At 42.5% G+C, this 24533-nt stretch overlaps 1 protein-coding gene and 1 long non-coding RNA gene across 4 annotated transcripts in view; one reads left to right on the forward strand and one right to left on the reverse strand.

Annotated features, from left to right (window-relative positions):
* Positions 1–24533, reverse strand: part of LPGAT1 (lysophosphatidylglycerol acyltransferase 1) — a 119673-nt gene that overhangs the window by 66104 nt on the left and 29036 nt on the right. Inside the window, exons 1-3 of one of the 3 annotated variants that reach the window (XM_086693395.1) lie at positions 11339–11526; positions 10894–11079; positions 9743–10007 (exon numbers count right to left, since the gene is read on the reverse strand). In XM_086693395.1, the coding sequence (XP_086549521.1) occupies positions 9743–10007; positions 10894–11013 (385 nt within the window). In that variant the 5' untranslated portion in view covers positions 11014–11079; positions 11339–11526. Of the gene's footprint in view, positions 1–9742; positions 10008–10893; positions 11080–11338; positions 11527–24533 lie in introns of those variants that run through there. The other 2 variants (XM_086693393.1, XM_086693392.1) reach the window with 2 other exon arrangements.
* LOC147572601 (uncharacterized) overlaps positions 9997–24533 on the forward strand; it is a 36258-nt gene continuing 21721 nt past the window's right edge. Inside the window, exon 1 of the long non-coding RNA XR_015245846.1 lies at positions 9997–10231. This is a non-coding gene — a long non-coding RNA (uncharacterized LOC147572601). The remainder of the gene's footprint in view (positions 10232–24533) is intronic.

Genomic DNA, 24533 nt, shown 5'->3' on the forward strand with positions numbered 1-24533 from the left:
TCCTTAAAGTTTTCCAGGTGATCCACAGACCAGACCCTAAAGACTAGTATTAATATTACATTTCATTCATATTCCTTACTGAATTCTTACCAAAGGTAACTCACTCCTTCCATTCATTTTGGTGACTTTTTTTTACTGCAGCCAAGTAGAAATAGAGTGGATGTCTTACCTACACTGACAAGTAGTCCAAGAATCAAAACAGTTTGGGAACCACTAGGAGGGGAAAAATTAGGGAAGCTATTTCTTGATTTTAGACAGACCTTAAAGAAAATTAATTAGGGGAGCACCTAGCTAGCTCGGTCAGAGGGGCATGCAACTCTTGATCTCAGGGTCATGGGTGTAGAGATAACTAAAAGAAATAAAAATTAAAAAAAAAAAGAAAATTAAGTGGTAAAACTTGTCTCCAGTTTCTAATAATCAACTAGTAGTACAACAGAATGGTGACAGAGCTATCTGAATTACACATAGTTGAATAAAAATCTTGTGTTGTATTTTCTGATTCGAACATGGGGAATTATAGACAAGAGTCTGAAAAATACACATAGCAACAAGGGAAAAGAGAAAAAAAAACTTTACAAAACTTCTCTTTTAGCAAACCAAGGAGAAAAACAAATATATAAAAACTCCAAAAATCATGAGATCAGGACTGAGATCAAACAAGACTGATATCAGACAGAATCTGTGATGGGAGTGAAAAGCAGAGACAGAGACAGAGACAGAATATGGCATGTGATGAGGATTGTGGCAGATCTCCAAAAACAACAGCAAAAACGCACTTCCCTAAAGAGAAGGGTTTACATTGGCACACTCAGGCTGTGTCCCTCCATTCACAGCCGCAAAGGAAGGAGTGGGAAGTCCAGAATTGGTGGCAAAAAGCCACCTAAATTCAGTCTGGTTTGGAGAAAAGCAGAGGACCTGTGGCAACATAGAGAAGCACACCCAGGTGCCATATGTAAAAAAGACTTTCTCTGAGGCAGAAATCTGGAATCTACCTTGGCCCTCCTACCCGTACCTCCTGCAAATAGCTGACTGTGAAGAATCCAACGCATTAAGGTACAAGGAATAAAAAGGTAACTGTCACAGCATTCACTTAGAGATACCGTAAGAAAAATGGTAGAAATGAGCAGCACAATGTACCAAATGTCAAAGAATGCTCACTAGAAAAATATTACACTATATCAGATAAAAATTATAACTAAATATTCTCGTATGAATTTAAGAAAATCAGTGAAGTCACTACCACTATGAAGAAAATCACAAAGCATAAATATAAGAACTAAAGGAAGAAATGTCTAGGCAACAGGAATAGTGAAAGCATGAACTGACAGAACTCAAGAAAGAAACAGAAGAATACATAAAACCGTCACAGAAATGAAGAAGAAACTGAAATGAGAACAAAGAGAGACAGTGCAGAAGACATGGTAAGAGACATTAAAGATAGAAACACACATATGAGGGGTGCCTGGGTGGCTCAGTTGCTTAAGCATCCAACTTTGGCTCAGGTCATGATCTCAAGGTCTGTGAGTTCGAGCCCTGCATCGGGCTCTGTGCTGACAGCTCAGAGCCTGGAGCCTGCTTCGGACTCTGTGTCTCCCTCTCTCTCTGCACCTCCCCTGCTCACACTCTGTCTCTCTCTCTCTCAACGTTTATTTATTTTTGGGACAGAGAGAGACAGAGCATGAACGGGGGAGGGGCAGAGAGAGAGGGAGACACAGAATCGGAAACAGGCTCTAGGCTCCGGGCCATCAGCCCAGAGCCTGACGCGGGGCTCGAACTCACGGACCGTGAGATCGTGACCTGGCTGAAGTCGGACGCTTAACTGACTGCGCCACCCAGGCGCCCCTGTCTCTCTCTCTCTCAAAAAATAGACATTAAAAAAATTTAAAAAAACTCACACATATTAGAAAGCGTTTAAAACAATTAATGAGAAAGTGACAAATTAAAAAGGGAGAGCCAACAAATATAAAATTAGGTCGCCAAAAAAGAAAATCAAAACAAGCAAACTAAATAAATATTTAAAGATATAATTAAAGAAAACTTCCCTAAATAAAAGAGACTTAAAGGCACATATTAAAAGGGCACAGATGAGCCAGCATACACTATACCAGCATATCTTAGTACAATTACTAAATATTAGACAGAAAGAATCCTTTCAGCAGATAGGCAACAAAGATAAAATCACTAATAATGGAAAAAAACAAGCTGGCTTCACACACCTCCACAGCAACAGTGAATGCCAGAAGACATTTGTATAACACTATATTACTCTAGGAATGGGTGAGCCAAGGATTTTATTACCTGCCAAGCTGTCCTTCAAGTATAAAGCAACAAAAAAATGAAGTTCTAAACATGTTGCAAGAATAATTCCCATATTGTTCCCATGATCCTTATTGAGAAACCAGTAGTGAATGAACTTCAGCCAACCAAAGAATGACTGGGGAAAATTTCTGCAAAAGTCCTTGGGTTAGCATTATATATGTATTTAACTGAAGAATTAAGACTAAAACAGAGGGAGGTAAGGGTGATAAATTTAACATAAATATTATAGGCCTTGACAATGTATAAATGCAAATAACAAAAATTGGGAGCAGGAAGTATAATAAGCTTACTGATTACCTTAACATAATAGCTGGGAGTCAACAGATAGTCTTAAAGCTCAAAAATCAAGTACTAGAGGTATACATAATATTATAAATGCAAATACTATTGTGAATAAATGCTACTGAGTATTGACTAAGATTGGGTGATGGAGAAGAGAAAGGGGAAGAGAGAAGATTTAAACAGAATTTTACCTTTGTTCCTAGAAGAGAACTAAGAGTTACTATCAACAGAGAACTAAGAACATCATATAAAGCAACTAACAAGAGAAAAATACAAACCTTCCTAAATACCACAATAACAAAAGAGCAACAAACAGTGAAAGACCTAAAATTTATATAAGACAGGAAATGGGGCGCGTGGGTGGCTCAGTCAGTTGAGGATCCAACTCTTGATTTCAGCTCAGGTCATGACCCCAGGGCCATGGGATTGAGCCTGCTTAAGACTCTCTCTTCCTCTGCTCCTCTCTCTCTCTCTCTCTCTCTCTCTCTCTCTCTCTCACACACACACACACACACACACACACACACACTCTCTCTCTCTCTCTCTCAAATAAAAAAAAAAACCAACAGAAAACATAAAACAAAATGCCAGAGTCCAAACAAAGCGTATCTGACATACAAATATAAATAGATTCAACTCATATTAAAACAAAGAGATTTACAAATTTACTCATAAAGTGAAAACCTAACTCCATGTTGATTACTAGACTACTTCTAAATCAAAGTAATTTTAAAAGTTTGAAAACAAAGAATGGGCAAAGAAATACCAGGCAAACAAACAAAAAGAAAGCAGGAATTGTTTTATCCAGCTCTTTTTGACTCAAGAATCTGTGGTCTTAACCACTACAAACTGCAAATACTGCTTCGTGTGTTCCTGGGTATGTGTGCATGAATGAGTATACTTTTAAAGAGAACTATCTAAATAAATTACTCAATTGTATATGATCTTTGAAATAAGACTAGATTCCAAACTTAAAGTACTGCCAGACTGCTGAATTCAAGGCATTTAATACTACTTTTTCATATAAAAATCAAAACATTGTACTGAAAATTCCTTGCCTGGATTTCTGCCCATCATGTTATGGACCTAATATCATGCAGTAACCCTTCACTCTGTTGACAATCTATTGTCAAGCACTCAAAAACAAAAATCCTAATTGAACTGTCATTCTCTGTAAGGGTAGAGATTTAAGAAAGTGCCATTTCATTAAATTTATAGTATACTACAAATATTTCTATTGAAGCAACAGTTTTTTTTTAACCTCCTGCAGAAATCCATAGCAATGACATTGCTTTCGGGTGTTAAAAGCTGTAGTTTAGTAAAGAGATTTCAAGCCTCAGAAACAAAAGGACATACAGGTAGTAAAGATTAAAAGACTCTAGGAATATTATATAAAGATCAATAACGACTCTACCCGTAGTGACATCAACTCAGTTAGTGCTTAAAGGGAAATAACTGTGACCCTCTGTGTTTGAATTTCCACAACAATAACAAAAGGAAGGTATTATCATTATACCACCCTGCTAAGTACCGACCTGGTAAGACTGTTGTAGGCATTAAATGGCCGAGCCGCTCAGGACACTGCTTGGTTTAATGTGTCAATAAATGCTAGCTAGCTAATATTATCATCACAAAGATACAAATTTCAAACTGACACATTATGCAAGTCTTTTAAATCTGATATAATTACTGATTATCCAGTTAACCCCACAGACAAGTACTTCCCTAGTGGAAAAAAAAAAGGCATTTAAAGCAGCTCCGTCCCTAAGTTCCCTATTCCCTCTCTGCTACCACCTACCACCTGCATGAGATCAGGAGCCCTTCCTCTTTAATCCCATGGTAAATCTCCACTAGAGCATTATACCAGGATGTTTTCTTTGTTGGTGCACTGTCTTCCCCACCAAGGCTTCTGTGAACTCCTTAAAGTCAGCAACTATGTCTTTTGCATCTCAGCATCTCCAGGGCACCTGCTCCCACATATAATAGAAGCTCAGTAAAGGTGTGTTAAATTAACAAATGTGACAGTGTAAGAGATGGATATATATATGCATTTATGTACATGTGTGAAAAACATGATCCAGCTCAGGGTTTACATTTTGTGGACTGCAATGTGTTTGCTATCAGAGGTTTCAGGAAGTTAGGGGAAGGAGGTGTAAGAAAAAAGGAATCATTCAAGAAATACTTAAGGGGAACTCTGTGAGCTTCTGGCAAGAAACTTTACTCTAGGGTTATAAAGACCACAGCTCTACCTGTAAAGAGTTCACAGCGCTGTGGGCACTGAGCAGGTAAGGATCTCACCCCCACCAGTGAGCAGAGATGTTAAAGTTAAAGCCAGATTAAGCCATGTGACTCCCAACTCTAAACTGCAGGGCTCTTTCCACTAGAACAGTGCCTTTCAAATGTTGAGTGGGCTTATAGTAAAAAATACATCCTGTAGCACTCCCCAGTACAGATACACGTTTCTGATCTTTTTATCTTCATTCTATTCTATTTCACTGTTTTTCAATGTTCAGCCTGACACACTAAATTGGCTTATGACTCAAAGGCGGAAAAATACTGCTCTAGGAGATATATTTTTAATCTCTAGAGTTTTGATGTCAGATAGAATTCCTAATAGTTTTTCTCACACAATAAATGTGTATCCCAGCAAAAAAGGTAAAACACTATCAAATAATCAAATAACCCACAAGGACTAATGGAGTCATGCCAGCTGTCACTTGGGGAATGGGGGGAAGCTAAACCTAATCTCCATCCGCTTTCCCTAAAGCCACAAATACCCAATCTGAGGGAAAGAGTGTTTTCTGGGCAGAAACAAACTGGTGGCAAGCCTCCTGACACCCCAGCTCCCTTCCGCCAGACTATGGCCCAAAGACAATTATTCTATATAGAAATTCTGGGGGCACCTGGGTGGCTCAGTCGGTTAAGCGGCCGACTTTGGCTCAGGTCATGATCTCATGGTCTGTGAGTTCGAGCCCCGCGTCAGGCTCTGTGCTGACAGCTCAGAGCCTGGCGCCTGTTTCAGATTCTGTGTCTCCCTCTCTCTGACCCTCCCCCGTCCATGCTCTGTCTCTCCCTGTCTCAAAAATAAATAAACGTTTAAAAAAAAAAATTTAGAAATTCTGGAGCTTCCACTTACAATGAATATTTTTTAAATGATTTTGTATAAGACTTTAACTAAAGGTGTTTGGATGGGAAACAATAAATTTATTAAAATAAGTGAATGGGGAGTGCCTGTGTGGCTCAGGTGGGCTCTTGACCTTGGCTCAGTTCATGATCTCATAGTTCATGAGATCGAGCCCTTTGGGCTCTGCACTGACAGTGTGGAGCCTGCTTGGGATTCTTTCTCTCTCTCTTTCTCTGTCCCTCCCCCACTCTCTCTCTCTTAAAAATAAATAAATAAACATTTAAAATAAATAAAGTGAACAAAAATTGAACTATTTTAAACACATTTTATGTAAAAAAAAAAAAAAACTCTCTGAAATTTGCCATGCTTCACTTAAATTGGGAGGAGGAAAGTGATTTATCCCAGATCTGAATAAAATATACAGAAGATCATTAGTTAAGCTAGTACCTCATCTTGTTTGCTCTCAAAATATTAGGTCAAAGACAGTATACAACTTTTCCTCAACATGAGATGTTTGTACAGCATTTCCCATGAAAGGAAATGTGGTAACAACTACATCACTACCTAGTAGCAAGCTAGGGATGAACAAACTCCAATGTCCTCAGAGTTCTTTCAACAAATGTGTTCTCTTGGGGGTGCCTAGATGGCTGTCGGTTGAGCACCTGACTCTTGATTTCTGCTCAGGTCATGATCTCACAGTTCATGAGTTCGAGCCCTACATCAGGCTTCCCACTGACAGCACAGAGCCTGCTTGGAATTCTCTCTCTCCATCTCTCTCTGTCCCTCCTCCATTCTCTATCTCTCTCAAAAATAAATAAATAAACTTAAAAAAAAAAGAAAAAAGAAAAAAGAAATGTGTTCCCCTGGAAAGTCACAAACAGGCAGAAAGACCAGAAAATCTCTTTCTCCATGTTCTGGGTCCACAGGCAGTACTCCAGCTCTAAAAACACAAACTAAGTATAAGAATGTTCATTCAAGTTCTTTGACTGGCCTTGCCATTCACCATCCAAGAAGCAAGTCTGAGTTTAAAGCAGTAGTTTTTGTGACATTTGCCTCAAATTAAAAGACAATTTTAGGGCACTTGGGTGGCTCAGTCGATTGAGCCTCTGAATCTTGGTTTTGGCTCAGGTCATAGTCTCAGCATCGTGAGATCAAGCCCCAAGCCCCACATCAGCCTCCACTCTGGGTGTTGAGCCTGCTTGAGGTTCTCTCTCAAAAAAATAAAATAAATTAAAAAAAAATTAAAACACAATTTTATAAGACTTTAACAAATTCTCCTATCATCCCCAAAGAAATCTGTTTAGAACTATGTTCAGAAAAATATTCTTTTTATAAAGACAAAATGCATTTTTCCTAAGAAAAAGGAAAAAGCCATCCTTAGTATTTATCAGATCTATCCAATGGAACTTTCTCTGGGGATGGAAGTGTTCTGTATCTGTGCTCTCCAATACAGTAGCCACCACCCACCTAATATAGAGCACTTGAAAGGTGATTGATGTGACTGGGAAAGTGTATTTTAAGGTTTTTTTTCATTTTAATTAATTTAAATTTAAATAGTTGCATTCGCCCAAGTACCTACCTTTGGGATAGCGTAGGTTAGATAATCAACAAAAGCAGCAGAGCTGGCTAACTCACTTGTCTTAGACTCAATGTCACAATTTGAAAAAATGATATTATACACAAATATTCAATCTCCAACTTCCCAATTAACATTTCATTACTTAATATTTAAGTTGTCCTTAGAAGTGTTTTTCAACAAAGTTTGGCGATTTCTATTCTGAAATATGAACATTTTAGATCTGCCGAGCAGAATCCCTTTGGCAGTGTTCAATTTTCTGTCTGTGAAACTTAAGCACAGGGAAAGGAAAAAACTGAATCCCACCTTCCTCTTGATACAAAGGGAAGAAATGGAATACATAATCCAGACAAAGGCTAATGTAACCTCCTAGGCTCTTTCATGGGTACATCTGCTCACCAATCCCCTGCTTATGTTGCTTTAGACCCAGCTGTGGCTTTCCACAAAAGTCATTTCTACATTTGTTTGACCTCTTGATTGTGTTTCCTTATGATCAAACCCTCTCAAAGCATTCTACCTATTGGAAAACCATTTAAAATATAAACAGTAAATTTTCTATATTTAAATGGTTAGAATGCAGTAGCCTGAAGAGAACAGATGCTTCAGAGAGACTAAAATATGCAGATCATGCCAGGACCACTTTCCAAGCAGGTGGCAAAAGAAACTGCGCAGTTCCACAGTCAGCAAGGGAAAGACACCACAAGAAAATATCCTCAGAAATGCCTTGCAGCCATGCTGTGGCCAAAGGTTAACTCACTTTAACTTTAAGCAGCATCACTGCACTCACTACAATCTCAAGGTCAATGCCAATTGTTTTTCAGCTTCTCATCATGCTAACCCTTATACACAAACAAACCACACACACGGGCACAAACATTTCACTAATTTCATTGTGTTTAAGTAGAATGAACTTCTAGAACTCTAATCTATGAGTTGACTTAAAACTGGCCAACAAGTATACAATACAAAGAGCAAAGTCACGAGTACCACATATCATATTTGCGGAAGCTTAAAACTACACAGAACAAAGCAATTCTAAGACAGCAGTACTTCAGGTAAGAATTCAGCACCATAGTTGAGAACTTCATTTTTTCCCCCTCTACCACTACTACTGCTACCACAAGGTCCTAAAAGAGGACTAGAAGCTCACCTACTGTACCCAAAGGGCATGGGATCTCAACAAGACCCGTGACAGGGAAGCAATGCACACACTATCCCAGGAGCTTTGGGTCTTGCAGGATAATAAATAGCATTGCCAAAAGGAAAAGACTTCATCTGGGGCAACTGAGAGCACTCTGACCTAGCAAGAGTCTGTTGGACTCCATAAAAGCTATGTGTTGTCAGTCCTTTTTTTATGTATATGGATAAAATCTACAGATGCAGCCTGGGCAGGAAAGAAGGAGACAGAGAATTTAAAACGGGGAACTGCCATGCTGTGTGACCCCGAGAGCACCCTCATACCCTCCTCACTTTTCCAAGCTGTGAACTACAGACTCCACTGACCGCAGCATCTGCAGCATGATCTCTAAGGAAACTATCCATTATAAAATCCTATGATAACAGCTTCAATGTCTAAGACAAGTGCTAGAAACCTCAATGCTTTTTTTTTTTTCATCTTCATAATTCTTAGGGGAAAAAAGTCAAATGAATATAATAAACAAAGAATTTTCACATCAGAGGCCCAAGTTCTCAAAGCACATAAGGCTTATAAAGAGAAAATAAAAATAAACGCTACTTCTCATTTAGTTCTTTAAAAGTCCACTTCAGAACAGCATTAATCTGGCTCCCCAAAATGCAATTTAAAGGCAGAAATATAAATCTACTTAAAGACACTCAGAACATAAATGAGTTTGGCATAGATAAAACTTAATTCTTATATTTAATATTCTAATACACATGTATGAGATTAAAATATAGATTCTAGTAAACAAAAGAAACATACATCACAGAAAGAAAGCCATGTTTTGCTTGACTCAAAATGTTAACACAATACTACATTAAATGAAAAAACTTATTAAACTATCTTAGCACAAATATGGCCCAGTCCTTTTTCTAAATTCCTAATGTGTTTATGGGCTAAATATGTTATCTCATTTTATAAGCCCTCAAGTCCTATATAACCCACTCCTATTCCTCTAGGTGAGCCTTGGCAGACCGGTTTGAATCAATGTCAATCACATTAAAAACATACTATTTAAGGAATTTATCAGGATGTAACTATGAAATTATACATCTGAAAATATCATCGTTCCTAAATTGGGATTCTGAAAAAAAAAAAAAAAAAAACTCAATAGAATTGTTTTCTATTTATTTTTTTAATAGCCAAAACATCAAGGCGTCTTCAACCCCAAATGTAATATATATTTAATCATGGCTCCTGACTTAGGCATAACATTATAAATTGTTTCATACGCGTTAAACAAAAGTGCTCACACTCTTACCTGTATATCCAGCATACCATCCCCAAGAAGCCACCATTCCTAAAAGCCATTTATACATGAATCCTTCAATATACCAGAACCGCTTACTGTCCAGCAGTCGAAGGGGCTGAAGTACAATTACATAGCAGAGGTAGGATAAAAGAGCAACCAGGTTGTTGGCGACCATGAAGGCAAACCTCAACAGGGCTTTCACCAAGATCCAGCCCAGCCACGGAGCTTCTTCCAAAGTCACAGCCATTCTCACATGGGCGTCCGTCCTGTCTTTCTGAGGTGAAAGAAAAATTCATTTAAAAAGGAAAATGGATCATCCACATCCAAATAGTCACTAACATAGAAATCGCCTCCAGCACAAAAACACGAGAAAAATCGAGGGTCTAAGCTTTCGCGGTGTAGTACCTCGGTGATCTCTCCGGGAAATTCCAGAGGGGGACAGAGAGCGAGGGAGGAGGAGCCGCACAAGGTCAAGGGAGCTGTTCACGGAGGCACAGGGTATGTCATAATATATTTAGCAAACGATAATACTATCCCCACTAACTAATCAGTGCCCGTCCCCGCACCGCGCCTCACTGCAGTCTGCTGTCTGGACTTTGGGGAAGAAAAACAGACCCACTTGCTTCAGACCCCCTCAGTATTTCCAAACTGACGACACGAGTGAAAGGAGGCTGTTGCAGGGACCCGATCCCCTTTCCCAGCTAGGAGAACCTGGGTACCCGAACCACTACCATTCCTGCACATCGATCGTGCCTTAGAACGGTCTCTCGCCTCAGCAAAACGAGTTACGCTAACAATGTTCATTTGCGGCAAAGGGGTTTTTGTTTAACCTTTGACTCAGGGTGAAAAAAAGGAGAAGGGCCTAGAAAAGAGGGCAGGAAGGTGAGAGGAAGAAAGTGGGGGCTAAGACAGCGAAAGGAGGAAGGACGGGAGTAGGGGGAGGGGAGCAAAAGCCAGAAGGAGGTGAAGGCACGGGGGGCACAGATGAGAATGAAGTCCCGGACCGGAGGGCAGGCAAGCCAGGGATGATGTTAGAAGCGCGGAGGAAGAGGCGACGGCAGCGCTCGGGAGGGGGGGGGCGGTGCGGGGGGCGCCCGCAGCGGTTTCCGCGGCTGGGGTTGGGGTCGCGGCGGCGAGGGCGGCTCGCGCGCCGGGCTCACCTCAGCTGGCGCGGACGGCGGGCGGTGGAGCGCGGGGGCGAGCGGGGCCGGGGGCCGGCGGCCCGGGGCGCGGTGCTGCGCGGCGGCGGCGGGTGTCCCCGGCCGAGGGGTCGCGGTCATGGACGCGGCGGCGGCTGAGGCGCGGCGCGAGCGGGCGCGCGGGCACCCTATAACCCTCGCGGCTGCCTGCGGACAGAGGGACGGCGGGGACTCAGGGGCCGGACCTGTCACCGGGGCGGGTCCGGGGAGGCGGGCGGATGCCCCGCGCCCCCGCCTCCTCCTCGGGGCCTACCGCGCCCTCGTCCCTCATGCCGCCGCCGCCGCCTCCTCCCCGGACCGCACGACGACGACACCCCTTCCCCGCCCACCCCCCCCCCCCCCCCGCGCCGTTCCGGGCCCGGCGCCGCCGCAGCCCCGGGCCTGCGCCCGCCGAGCCGGAGATTACCTCGGGCGGGCCGGGCCCCGGCCCGGGCTGCGGGAGCCAGAGGAGCCGGAAGAATGCATGGCCGGCGGCGGGGCCGGCGGAAGGAGGCGGCGGCGGGGCCCGGCCCCGCTCCGGCTGCGGCGCGGCCCGCGCCCGGTCCCCGCGGCGCTGAGACTCGCTCCCCGGGGCCCGGCCGCGTTCACCGGGGTGGCGGGGAGGGGCGGCGGGGAGGAAGCGGCGGGAGCCGAGACTTCGGCGGAGCCGCCCCCAGAGCGCCCTCTAATGAAGGCTCGGCAGCCGCCGCCCGCGTCCCCGATCCCGCTGGTCCTCGGGTCCCGGCCCTTGGGGCTGCCTGGTCCCTAGGCCGGCGGGACCTCGCCGAGCCCCGTTCCCAGGAGGAGGGCGGCTGAGAACGGTCTGGTAAGGAGCAGCTGTCCTTACACCACACGAGGAGTGCCGCGGTCCGATCGAGAGCCGCCTTTCAGACCACACGGCCGGTTCTCATTGTTAGCGCTCTCCCGCGTCGGACCAACCCATTACTGCCCAAACTGGGAAGCTGTCTCCTGGGAGGCTGGATGCCCTCTTTCCTTTCCTAATAAAACCCAGTTGCTCTCACGGCTTCTCTTCTGAACCTCCCCAGAGTATAAAGGTCTAGAGTTTAAAATCAATTCATCTTAAGGGTCAGAATTCCTGTTTCTGGAGAACACCCAGAACAGTAATGACAGTTCCAATCGCCCATCCACGTCCCCACCCCCATCCCCCTAAAGAAAAAAAAAAAAAAAAAAATAGGAATCCAGTGGGAATGAGTGAGTGGTCTACCCAGAGACACTGAAATTTAGTTAGTCAAGGAGGGAAAAGCACTTAGGCAGAGCCTGCCACTGAATAAGTGCTCAAAAAATAGTGGCCATTGGTACCCCTGGGCAGACCAGGTCACTCCTGGGACACTGGAGCTGCCTTCTGTTTCAAATTCTGGACGGCCATAAGGAGAATAGACAAAATGACCCAATGACCTGCCCACTTGAACATTCTCAAATGGCCTACCTAAATTTCAGCTTAAAAAAAAAAAAGGGGGATGATATCCCTTAATCAAATTTGTTAATGGGTGGGGAGCAGTTTTTACATGTCCCTAAGCGAACTGCCACGTTTAAATCAGAATGCCACCTATTCTGTTTTGATGATATTTGTTACTGTGTTTGCTTGGGACTCTCAACTATTTCTAATTCCCTCCTTGGTCCACAAATGAAAGAAAGAAAATTCACTTTTGTGCCATATGAACGAATACCTTCTATTCCCATTCCCTCCATTCTATTCCCTCTATTCCCATGCATGAAAGCACAGAGCCTGGCTGAAAGAATTGATTAGAATTCCTTTCCACCTATTATTAATTTGTTTTTATTTATAGATGTTATTTATCTCTTTCACTAATATATACAGTTGTGTGGGGCATAAAAAGGGTAGACCCTATCAGAGAACTTTCTGTATAATTTCAACTAATGTGTAGCAATAGAAAAGTTAGATATGCCCTTTCTATTCCTTTGTATTTTCTCTGAGAATATAGGTACCAACATAGTAACATCTTTAAAAATAAATCTCGTGAGAGAAAAAATATTCATACTGTAGATTATTGTTGTTCAAAAGATACCATTATATTCTTTTTTATTCAAGTATAGTTAACATACAGTGTTATATTAGTTACAGGTGCACAATATAATGATTCAACCATTCTATACATTACTCATCCCAGTAAGTGTATTCTTAATCCCCTTCACCTATTTCACCCATCTCCCCACCAACCTCCCCTCAGCAACCACCAGTTTCTTCTCTGTAGTTAAGAATCTGGGTTTTGTTTGTTTCTTTGTTTCTTTGTTCCTTTGTTCCTCTGTTTTGTTCCTTAAATTCCACATATGAGTGAAATCATATGGTATTTGTCTTTCTCTGACTGATTTATTTTACTTAGCATTATATCCTCTAGATCATTCATGTTTTCGCAAATGGCAAGAGTTCACTTTTTTATGGCTGAGTAATATTCCACTATAATATATATCTTCTTCATCCATTCATCTATGGATGGACCTATGGTTGCTTGCTTCCATGTCATGGCTATTGTAAACAATCCTGCAATAAACATGGGGGTGCATAGATCTTTTTGAATTAGTGTCTTTGTTTTCTTTGGGTAAATAAATACCCAGTAGTGGAATTGCTGGATCATATATGGTAGTTCTATTTTTAGTTTTTCTAGAAACTTCCATACTGTTTTCCACAGTGGCTGTACCAGCTTGCATTCCTACCAACAATGCATGAGGGCTCCTTTTTCTCCACAGCCTTGCCCGCGCTCATTATTTCCTATGTTTTTTAGTTTAGCTATTCTGACAGGTATGAGGTGATATCTTACTGTTTTGATTTGCATTTCTCTGTTGATTAGTGATGTTGAGCATCCTATCATGTGTCTGTTGGTCATCCGTATGGCTTCTTTGGAAAAATGTCTACTCATGTGCTCTGCCCATTTTTTAATTGGACTGTTGGTTTTCTTGGTGTTGGGTTGTATAAGTTCTTTTTTATATATCATTATATTCTTTTTTTTTTTTTTAATTTTTTTTTCAACGTTTATTTATTTTTGGGACAGAGAGAGACAGAGCATGAACGGGGGAGGGGCAGAGAGAGAGGGAGACACAGAATCGGAAACAGGCTCCAGATTCTGAGCCATCAGCCCAGAGCCCGACGCGGGGCTCGAACTCACGGACCGCGAGATCATGACCTGACTGAAGTCGGACGCTTAACCGACTGCGCCACCCAGGCGCCCCTATATCATTATATTCTTAAGTGAATAAGATAGGTAAGGCATGGATTCTATTTGATCTATCCCATTCAGGATTCCTCCTATGCTGGTAAACACTGGCTGATACTTAATATGTACAATGGGATTTATACTTGGTTCCTGGATCACTGAGAATCTGCCAGAGCACAGATACACCAGCACTTGCTACTGTGTAATTAGTACTGGCCAGCCAGGCCCAGAAAAGGTCCAGAGGTTGAGCAGGACCTTGAGTAGTGGGTCTCAAACTTTAGTATGCAAAACACCTGGGGATGTCTATTGAAAGGATAGATTCTTGGACCTCACCCCAGAACATGTTAGTACTTCCAGAGGGGTCTGGAGCCTGCATGTTGAAAAGTATCATAGGTAATTCTGATGTGGGTAATATGCAGACCTTACTTTAAGAAAACCTGACCTAGAGGTATCCTGAGATAATTACATTCTTTTCTGGATCCTTCATAATTCTACATTATTTGATCGTATCTGTTCTGATCTGTATTAGTCAGCTTTGGCTGCTATAACAACGTACCACAGACTGTGGAGCTTAGACAACAGAAATCTATTTTCTCACAATTCCGGAGGCTAGGAGGTTAAGATCAAGGTATTGGCAGGGCCACACTCTCTCTGAAGTCTCTAAGGAAGTTCCTTCCCAACAGGGTTGCTTTCTCCTGAGGCCCTTGTCTCTGGTTTGTAGATAGCTGCCTACTTCCTATGTATTAACATGGTTGTTGCTGTGTGTGCACATGTGTCTGATGTCGGTCTCTTTCTGTGTATCTCAATCTCTTCTTATAAGGACACCAGTCACATTGGATTAGGGCCCACCCTAATGACTCCCATTTTAACTTAATTACCTCTTTAAAGGCACTCTCTCCAAATGCAGTCACATTCTGAGGTCCTGAGGGCTAGGGCTTCAATATATGAGCTTTAGGGGACACAGTTCAGTCATAACTGTGTCAGTTCAGTCATAACATCATCCTTCTACTGTTTACACTGCCGAATTTTGCTGTTTAAGTAGCTCCTTATGGAAGGGATGTAGAAGCCCTAATTCTGATTATTTTAACTGTTCTCCTCTTGACTGGCTCCTGCCTCATTAGACTTTTCTTGAAGTTAAGCAAACAAAGCGATACACCATATTCCAAGTGTAGATATACCCTGGTCTTTTGTTGTCCAGGGTGAATAAAAGGGCTTATTTTTCTAATCGCAGCACATTCAGTTTCAAGCCAATTCAGTACCTACAATGGTTAGGAATCTGCATTTGAGCTGACTTCAGGGAACAATATCAGATGATGCTTTATTTATTGTATTTCAGAGTTCATTCTAGATATAAAATACCTACCTACGTAAACCTTTTCTTTCCCCTGTCGCCTTTCAACCCACTTAGGTACCCTCCTGAGATGTTTTTTGTTTTGTTTTGTTTGGTAGCTTATTTCCAAAACAGCACAGGCAGCCAGATGTATAAATGCTTTGAATGACTGTAACAAGAAGTTTGAGAAAGCCAGTTTTTCTAGAGAGATCTGTAGAAAGCAAGAACCTTCCTCAATAGCTCCCTGCTACCTTAGAGCTATGTTTATCAAAACACAAACATTAAGTCAAGAATTTGAGAGCCTTCATATATCCTCCAATAGGGGAAAGGGGAGAACAGACGCCACCCTATATGTGGCTATAGCCACAGGCCTTATAGTTTCGGTTTCAAAAGCCCACATTTGGACCACAAGAAGATGGTCCGTTGGAGGAGAAATATGACTTCTTACATTTCCAGGAGTCTCCAGACACTTTAAAACAATCTAACCACAACATCTCAGAAGGTTTGATTCCACCCGTCTGGTCCACATACACCTAACAAACTAGGTTATAACCAGGAAGGGACTCCCTTGGGCAGAAGAATCCCCCCGGGCTCTCTCTTTTCCTAGTAGCAATTACAAAAACATTTCACCTTCCCCGGGCTGTTCTCTGCACTGGAGGCCCTGTGACTATTTCCTGTCTAAGGGGAAGCCCCGTAGGCAGTGTGATAAGTGTAGGATGACTTCGCATGGTTCCTCCCCATCACCAGAGTTGTAAACCAGGCATTAGCACCCCAACAGAATCAAATTCTGACAGCTGTCGGCTTTAACTTCAAATCAAAAGGGAAATATATATATTATATTAATATATATATTTATATACATATAAAATATATTTTTTTCTTTTATATTAGTGTCAGTAATCGTTTTATATAAAATGTATTAGGGATTATAGCCTTAATATTTTTTAGACAAGTTGGGTCAAATCATCAAGACTTGACTGCAGCTTGATGTAAGTCATTTCAGCAACTTTTTATTAACAACGTTGGCCCTAAACAATATTGTGAAGTAAACAATTCTCTCTTCTTGTCTGCACCCCTCTCCTTTTCAACTTCCTTCCCTTTTCCCCTCTTAATACTAAAATGGTCCCTAGTTTCCAGAAGGCACTGAAGACCCTGCCTAAGAACCCCCATACACCCACACCAGACAACCCTCCAAGCTGGAACTTTCTTTCTTACCTGTCCAACATTGCATTTCCTTGTTTCAGCCCTGTCTTTCCTACCTAGTGTGGTAAACTAATCCCTGCTGAGCTGCTCGTGGCTACATGTTCCCTCTTCCTAAAGTCTGAACACTTTATAAAGGCCCTCCTAAAATCCCCTGAGCCTTAATTCATGTGCAGTGGTAGATTCTCAGGTACTGTAGTAGATGAGTATTCTTGTAAGATATTTTGGAGAAGGCTATTTCAGCAAGTTCTTCTCCTGACAAAACCTAGGAAGTCATGTAATACATCTATGAATAAGACAGATTCAGATTTAAAATCGTATTTTCCTGGGGCGCCTGGGTGGCTCAGTCCGTTAAGTGTCTGACTCTTGATTTCAGCTCAGCCCCGCCTCCTGCTCAGCACTGGGTGTGGAGTCTGCTTAAGATTCTCTCTCTCCCTCTGCCCCTCCTCTGCTCACATGCTTTCTCTCTCTCTCTCTCTCTTAAATAAATAACTTATAAACTTGTATTTTCCTAACATAAGAGCCAAAATAATGATGTTATTGCTGATTATGTTAGAATGGTAATAATAGCTGATGTATCGATCACTTTCCACATTCCAGGCCCCGTTCTCAATGGCATACCTGAATTAATTCATTCAGTCTTCACAAAGACCTTATAAGGACCATATTGTTAGACATATTTTATGGATGGAGAGATCAGACGGTCTGCCTGGCAGGTGGCAGGGCTGAGACTTGATTTCCAGTTCTCTTGATGGGTTCTCAGGCTCCAGAGCCCATGCTTCTGACCACACACTATACTGCCTCTCTGAGAGAGATTGGTGGAAAATCTCTTCTCCACTGAGAGAGAGAGAGGAAGTTTCAGAGATGCTACTCTTTTCCAGTCTCACCTCTTATCACTCCCTTCTGAGCCCTCCCCTGTTTTGTGTCCCCCCCCCACCGCCCACCGTACTCTATTATTCTAGCCATGCTAAGGTTCTCACCCTCTTGAAAGGATGCGCAGTGCAACTTCGCACATACAAGTTCATGCATTTTTTTGTTCACGCTCTTCCCTTCTCTGCATCCATTTGATTATATTCATCCCTTGTGGTCCAGCTAAGATATCAAACAGTCTCCCACCACTTCAGAATTCATTGCCTCTTCCTCCATATGTATGCTTCTGCCTCAGTGCTTACTACCTTCTAACAAGCCTGGATATTTTATATTTCAGGATCTCTGCTCAGGTTAGGAGTTCTACATCATCTTTCTTATTATTTTCCTGGTGTCTAGCTTAGTGCCTTATATATGGTAGGAAATGAATTAAAAAAATTTTTTTTAATTGGGGAGGAGAGGGACAGAGGGAGAGAGAGAGAGAGAAAGAGGGAGAGAGAGAGAGAGAGAGAGAGAGAGAGAGAGAGAGAGAGAGAGAGAATCTCAAGAAGGCTCCATGCTCAATACAGAGCACAATACAGGGCTTGATCCCATGACCCTGGGATTGTGACCTGAGCTGAATTGAAATCAAGGTTGTTTGCTCAACCAACTGAGCCTCCCAGGCATCCTGGAAACAAATTTTTTAACTCAATGTTTGTTTGATTTATTCATATTAAATACTTTCTTTTAGGGGGGTGCCTGGGTGGCTCAGTTGGTCGAGGATCTGACTCTTGATTTCAGCTCAGGTCACAATCCCAGGGTCTTTGGATCAAGCCTCTCATCAGGCTCCATGCTTAGCATGGAGCCTGCTTGAGATTCTCTCTCTCTCTCTCTCTCTCTCTCTCTCTCTCTCTCTCTCCTTCTGCCCCACTCCTCATCTCCCCTACTCATGCGTGCTCTCTCTCTAAAAAAAAAAGTTTAAATAATTTCTTTTTTTTAATCGACAAATAGGATGGTGACATCATCATTATCATCCAAACCAAGCCAGAAGAAATAAGATTGCTAATACTTCATTCCAAAATGTATTTCAATCTTTTAAACATGATTGTTTCAGTAATATTTAGTAACTACAAGTACTTCAACTGAATCACGGACTATGCAAAAGAATATTATTTCTTTTATTCTAAAATAGCATCCTTTCTCTATTCTCAAACTATCACCTATTCCCAATGCATCCTACATTATGTGGTCATAGTGTTTTCCTTAAAGTACCATATTTAACATTGCATTTTCCCTTTCAAGTTTTGACAATGTCTCCCAGCGTCATAACAAATCTAGTCTGAATGTCTCTATCTGATTTACTTCAGGGCCTTCAATACCCAGTCCCTCACTCCTTCTAGACTTTATCAGCCAACGGGTCACGCACACCAGTGGGTTTCACTTAGGTTCACGTGGCAGAGCCTGGTGCTGCGAGGGCGGCCTCCATTTACCCTACATTATTATGACCATTTTTAATGAGTGCCATACAGTTAAAGATTGGGAAACACTGTCAGATTCCACTTCAATTCTCGTTTACTTCCACCCAGCCTGCTCTGCTTTTAAATGAGCACATCCCGTAGCTTCACTTCGTGGCTGCTCTTCATACCTAGAATACCGTCCTTCTTTCTTTCAGACCATCTTCGAACAACCACGGGGAGTTTGTCTTCTTGTCCAGGACTCCAGAGTCCCTTCTCTGATTTCCTACTGCATTCACCCAGAGCACTTCACGGTTTTGACTCAATTCTTTGCTTTCACACATTCCTTCTGCACACGTGTCGCAGTGGATAGCCATAATCAACCGCCCACTTGGGAGCCTGCACTTGAAAGAGGTCTCAGCGTTCAAACCGCACAGAGTCGAGAAGTTCCAGGTGCACAGTCTTGTGGTGCTCCGCCTCAGAGTGCCAACGAGTACCAGCTGCTCCAACTCATCTCTGCTTGTCCTCGTAGCTGTATCCTTTCAATCCCTCTGTCCTTCCAAGCTCCGCCTTCCCCTGTAAAGCCAGATCCACTTTCTTCAGCCTCTCTAGACCCTTCCAAAAGCTGAGTCTTCTCAATGTCCTGGGTTCCCCTTAGTTTCTGCAGAAGACTTCTTTCTCCACGGTTACCTGAATCCCAGCTTGGCAATTTCCCGGGACTCTGTGCACAGAATTTCCCAGCACTGACTTATTTCTGGAAACAGAATCCTGACTAGCTGCTCTGAACTACCTTCTTCTCCCTTCCTCTGCCCTCACCTCCATCCTCAGGAGACCCCCTTGAATCTCATCTCTAGCTTCCTTTCACAACTCCAAGACCTACCATGGACAAGAAGCTCCTAACTTGTTCTGGAATCTTTGATCCCATAAATATCCAATGTTTCTGGGATTTCCCATAAATTAAAAAAAACAAAACAAAACAAAACAAAAAACCCACTGGAGCATCTACATTCTGGTGTGTGTGGGGGGTGGAATTTAGTGATGTCTGATAAGGAAGAGGAATTTCCCTGTAGAAAAGGAACACAGGATAATTTCACTTATGAACAGGGGAAATAAGGTGTGGAGAAATGATGTGGCTTGTTCATCATAGAGTGTATCAGAAACAGAGCTAGGTTGTCCTTATGGGGACTAGTTTCTCCTAGTTGACCCAGGACTTTCATGATTTTAGCATTCAAAGTCCACATCCCAGGAAACTACTCAGTCCCGGCAAATGGCTGATGACCATATGTGGTCTCCTGACCCCTGGGTCCCCAAGCAGTTCCTTTAGCAGGTTACAGAGGCCCAGCTTCCCTACCCACCCTACCTTTTATCTATTATACCTGCTCCCTGATGAGCTGATACACCAGAGGTTAGTTAACAAGCCATTCAGGGCTGATAGCATGTTTAATGTTTCCTTGAAAGCATATTACTTGTCCTTACCAGGGTTAAATTTCCCTCTCTTAGCCAAGTCTTCTGCGATGTAGCTTGGCTCTTTCTGTGGTTCTCATCAGCTTAAATCCTAAGGGGTTTGAACAAAAAATTTCACTCTGCTGATAATCCAGCTGTGTGTTTAAAGTTAATTTGTTATCTTTTTTTTTTTAATTTTTTGTTAACGTTTATTTATTTTTTTTAATTTTTTTCAACGTTTTTTATTTATTTTTGGGACAGAGAGAGACAGAGCATGAACGGGGGAGGGGCAGAGAGAGAGGGAGACACAGAATCGGAAACAGGCTCCAGGCTCCGAGCCATCAGCCCAGAGCCCGACGCGGGGCTCGAACTCACGGACCGCGAGATCGTGACCTGGCTGAAGTCGGACGCTTAACCGACTGCGCCACCCAGGCGCCCCTAACGTTTATTTTTGAGACAGAGAGAGACAGAGCATGAACAGGGGAGGTGCAGAGAGAGAGGGAGACAAAGAATCTGAAATAGGCTCCAGGCTCTGAGCTGTCAGCACAGAGCCCGACGTGGGGCTCGAACTCATGGACTGTGAGATCATGACCTGAGCCGAAGTCAGACGGTTAACCGACCAAGCCACTCAGGCACCCTGTTAATTTGTTATCTTGAGGACTAAGCCTGTTGGCTGAGACCCTGTTGTAATGAAAATTATGCCACCTTGAATTTCTCCAGTGCTTTATAGTCAACAAAGTTCTTTCTCTCTCTCCGCCCCCCACCTCTCATTCTCTCTCTCTCTCTCTCTCTCACACACACACACACACACACACACACACACACAGGCACACACATGCACACACATCTTATTGAATGCTAACAATAACCCCTTGAGGATAGGCAGGTACTTATTGGTTGAAAGAAGTAAGAAGGGTAAGGAAAGAATTTCCTTACAAGTAGTTTCCTCTTGAAATGTCTTTAAGAAACATTTTATAAAACACACTTTCAGATCCTTTGTTTCTTTCAAACTTCATCTTCCAAGCATAAACCAAAATGGAGATCTAAATTGTTTGCAATCATTACTTACAATAGCCAAACGATGGAAGCAGCCCAAGTGTCCAATGACAGATGAATAGATAAAGAAGATGAATGGATAAAAAAGAATGAAATCACGCCATTTGCAAAACCCTGGATGGATCTAGAGGGTACAGGACATAATGCTAAATGAAATAAATCGGTCAGAGAAAGACAAATACCCTATGATTTCACTCATATGTGAAATATAAGAAACAAAACAAATGAGCAAAAGAGAAAAAGAGAGAGGCAAACCAAGAAACACATTCTTAATTGTAGAGAACACACTGATGGTTACCAGAAGGGAAGTGGATGCAGAATGGGGGAGATAAATGATGGTGATTTAAGAGTACGCTTATCATGATAACAAACCAACAAAATTTTACAAATGAGTAGAAACACTTTTCTCTGCTCATGAATTGTTTGACTAGTTGCCCTAGAAAAAATTAAAAAATAATTTTAAATTTTTTTTTTTTTTTCAACGTTTATTTTATTTTTTTTGGGAGAGAGAGAGACAGAGCATGAGCGGGGGAGGGGCAGAGAGAGAGGGAGACACAGAATCGGAAACAGGCTCCAGGCTCTGAGCCATCCGCCCAGAGCCTGACGCGGGGCTCGAACTCACAGACCGCGAGATCGTGACCCGGCTGAAGTCGGACGCCTAACCGACTGCGCCACCCAGGCGCCCCTAAAAAATAATTTTAAAACATTGTCTGGAATCAGTTGTTGGCCACCACACAGCTTTGAGAAAGCCCAGAGTAGGGCTGGGGTGGGGGGTTGGGATCCTGGACCAGCTTCTCCCTCCCAACACAGCCACCAACAGGCCCTGGAGTTAGGGTCGCACCCTCTGTCACCAAAGCCTGGCAGGCCCTGCTTCTGTACCCCTTCCCTCCCGGAATATTGCTTCTGTGGGGAAACGCAAACTGATAACCTTCCCCTGAAATACTACCTGACTGTAAATTAGGAACTGTCAATAAAGAACATCTCATCATTTGGTTTCCTATTGTGTAATCTTGTAGACACAAGTTCCTGTTTTAAGTACCATGAATCAAACAAAGCTCTGGGCAAAAGTGATGCTAAAATGCTGCCTCTTCAAGTATGAGATTTTAAAAATTTAGTGCTGTTCAATTCATATTAATTATATAGCTTAAATTCTTACATGAGGCTTTGGTAAAGTTTCAGTAACTCTCTGTTACACTGAATTAAGTGACATTCAACCACCAGCTTATTCTCCTCAGGGGATTTTGTATACAGTAAAGTCTGGAATTAAAAAGAGCCCCAGGTGATTCTTATGGTTGGGCACTTTTAAGAAACACCGAAAGAGAGTAGGTACCATTTTGGAAGAATCTCATCCTTAGACTAAAACCCTCTATAATGGCATATGAGGCTCTGTAAGACCAGCCTCTCCAGCCTGTCCCATGCAAGGCCCCCCCTGGGACTCACCAATCCAGGTACGCTGGCTTCATCTTATTTACTGGAACCCATTATGCACCTTTGCACCTCAGAGTCTTTGCTTTTCATTTCCCTGTGGGGAAAGTACTTTCTGCTTCTTTTCCCTTAGTCAAATCAGGTTCATCTTTCATATCTCAGCTTAATCCTACGTCATTACATTAGGACCCCCACCCTGACACAAGTCTCTAGACATTCTGTTCCTCTCCCTCATAGTAGTTAACCACAGTTTGTCATATAATTGCTCACTAGTAGCTCAATGTCTGATTCTCACACCAGGCTGTAAATTCTGTGAGTGCAAGAATCATGTGTGTTTTGTTTATCATTGTGGCTTTAACCCCCAGAATGTGCCTGGGACAGAAAAATGGGCTCAGTAAGTAGCCGCTTCAGTTCCATTGTTCATGCCATTGGCTAGATTTGAGATGTTTGAAGCATTTCTCTGTTTCTAATCTATTCATCTTCCAAGCCATGAGGTCCACTACTGCCATGCTAACCTTCTTGATGTGGATAACCTCTGAATGTCCACAGCTGTCCCCATGTCCCATATTGGCCTGTCAAAATCCCCAGATATAATTAGAGTACATTTATGAAGAATGTACTGTGCACAGTGCTAGATGCTTTATATAGTCCATCTAATTTGCTCCTCACAACCACCCTTGAGGAATGTTATCTTGATTTCACATGTGAGAAGGGAAAGGCTTAGAAAGATTAGGTACTAATCTACTGGGGTCATAGGGCTTATAAGAAGTGAAACCAGTATGGCAACCTGATGTCTAAACTCTTGCATTCTTGACTTTCAAGTACATGTTTTATTCATTAGAATCAGGTTTGGTTGTGCATGACAGAAAAGCCCAAAGTACAGTAATGGTAACTTAAGTAAGACATAAAATTACTTCTTTCGCATGTTAAAGAGACCAGAAGAAAGTAGGCTGGGATTGTCACCCTAGTAGTTACATGATCTCATTTTTCTCTAAGGCTCACATACTGGCTGCTGTATGGAAAACTAAGTGTAGGAATATAGAAACCAGTAAGATTATTGGGGTATCCAGGTGAGAGAGGATGGTAGCTTGGGTTCAGGTGGTGGCTACGGAGTTGAGAAGAAGAGACATTTCAGAGAAGTTTAGGAGGTAAAGTTGGCAGGGCATAGTGAGAGGTTGGAAATGCTATTTCCAAGACTACATGGATTAACTCAAGTGTAAAAGTCAAATCTGAACTTTAAATTACGCATAGGACTAGTCTAATGACACTGTTCTAAGCACTGAAACACTAAGGTAGACCCAGAGGATATCATCCCAGCCAAAGTGTAAACTATCTGGCCTGGGCCTTTGTTACAAGAATCAAAGACTATAAAGAAAAAATTATAGCTCCTTAACTTGCTGCCTTAAGCGAGAGCCTTCAATCAAGGTGTTCCACAAGGAAAACAGTCTTCTTTATAGCCTATGAACCACACCTCATCCCAAATAGACTTGCTGTCAGTGAAGCCAGGAGCTCTCGTACCTGGAGTTGCTCTAAAATGTTTTCCTCCTACTAAAAAGTGGTCTAGGGGCGCCTGGGTGGCGCAGTCGGTTAAGCGTCCGACTTCAGCCAGGTCACGATCTCGCGGTCCGTGAGTTCGAGCCCCGCGTCAGGCTCTGGGCTGATGGCTCGGAGCCTGGA

The sequence above is a fragment of the Puma concolor genome, chromosome E4, assembly GCF_028749965.1.
Source record: "Puma concolor isolate L17-30 chromosome E4, mPumCon1.1.hap2, whole genome shotgun sequence".
Classification (NCBI taxonomy): domain Eukaryota; kingdom Metazoa; phylum Chordata; class Mammalia; order Carnivora; family Felidae; genus Puma; species Puma concolor.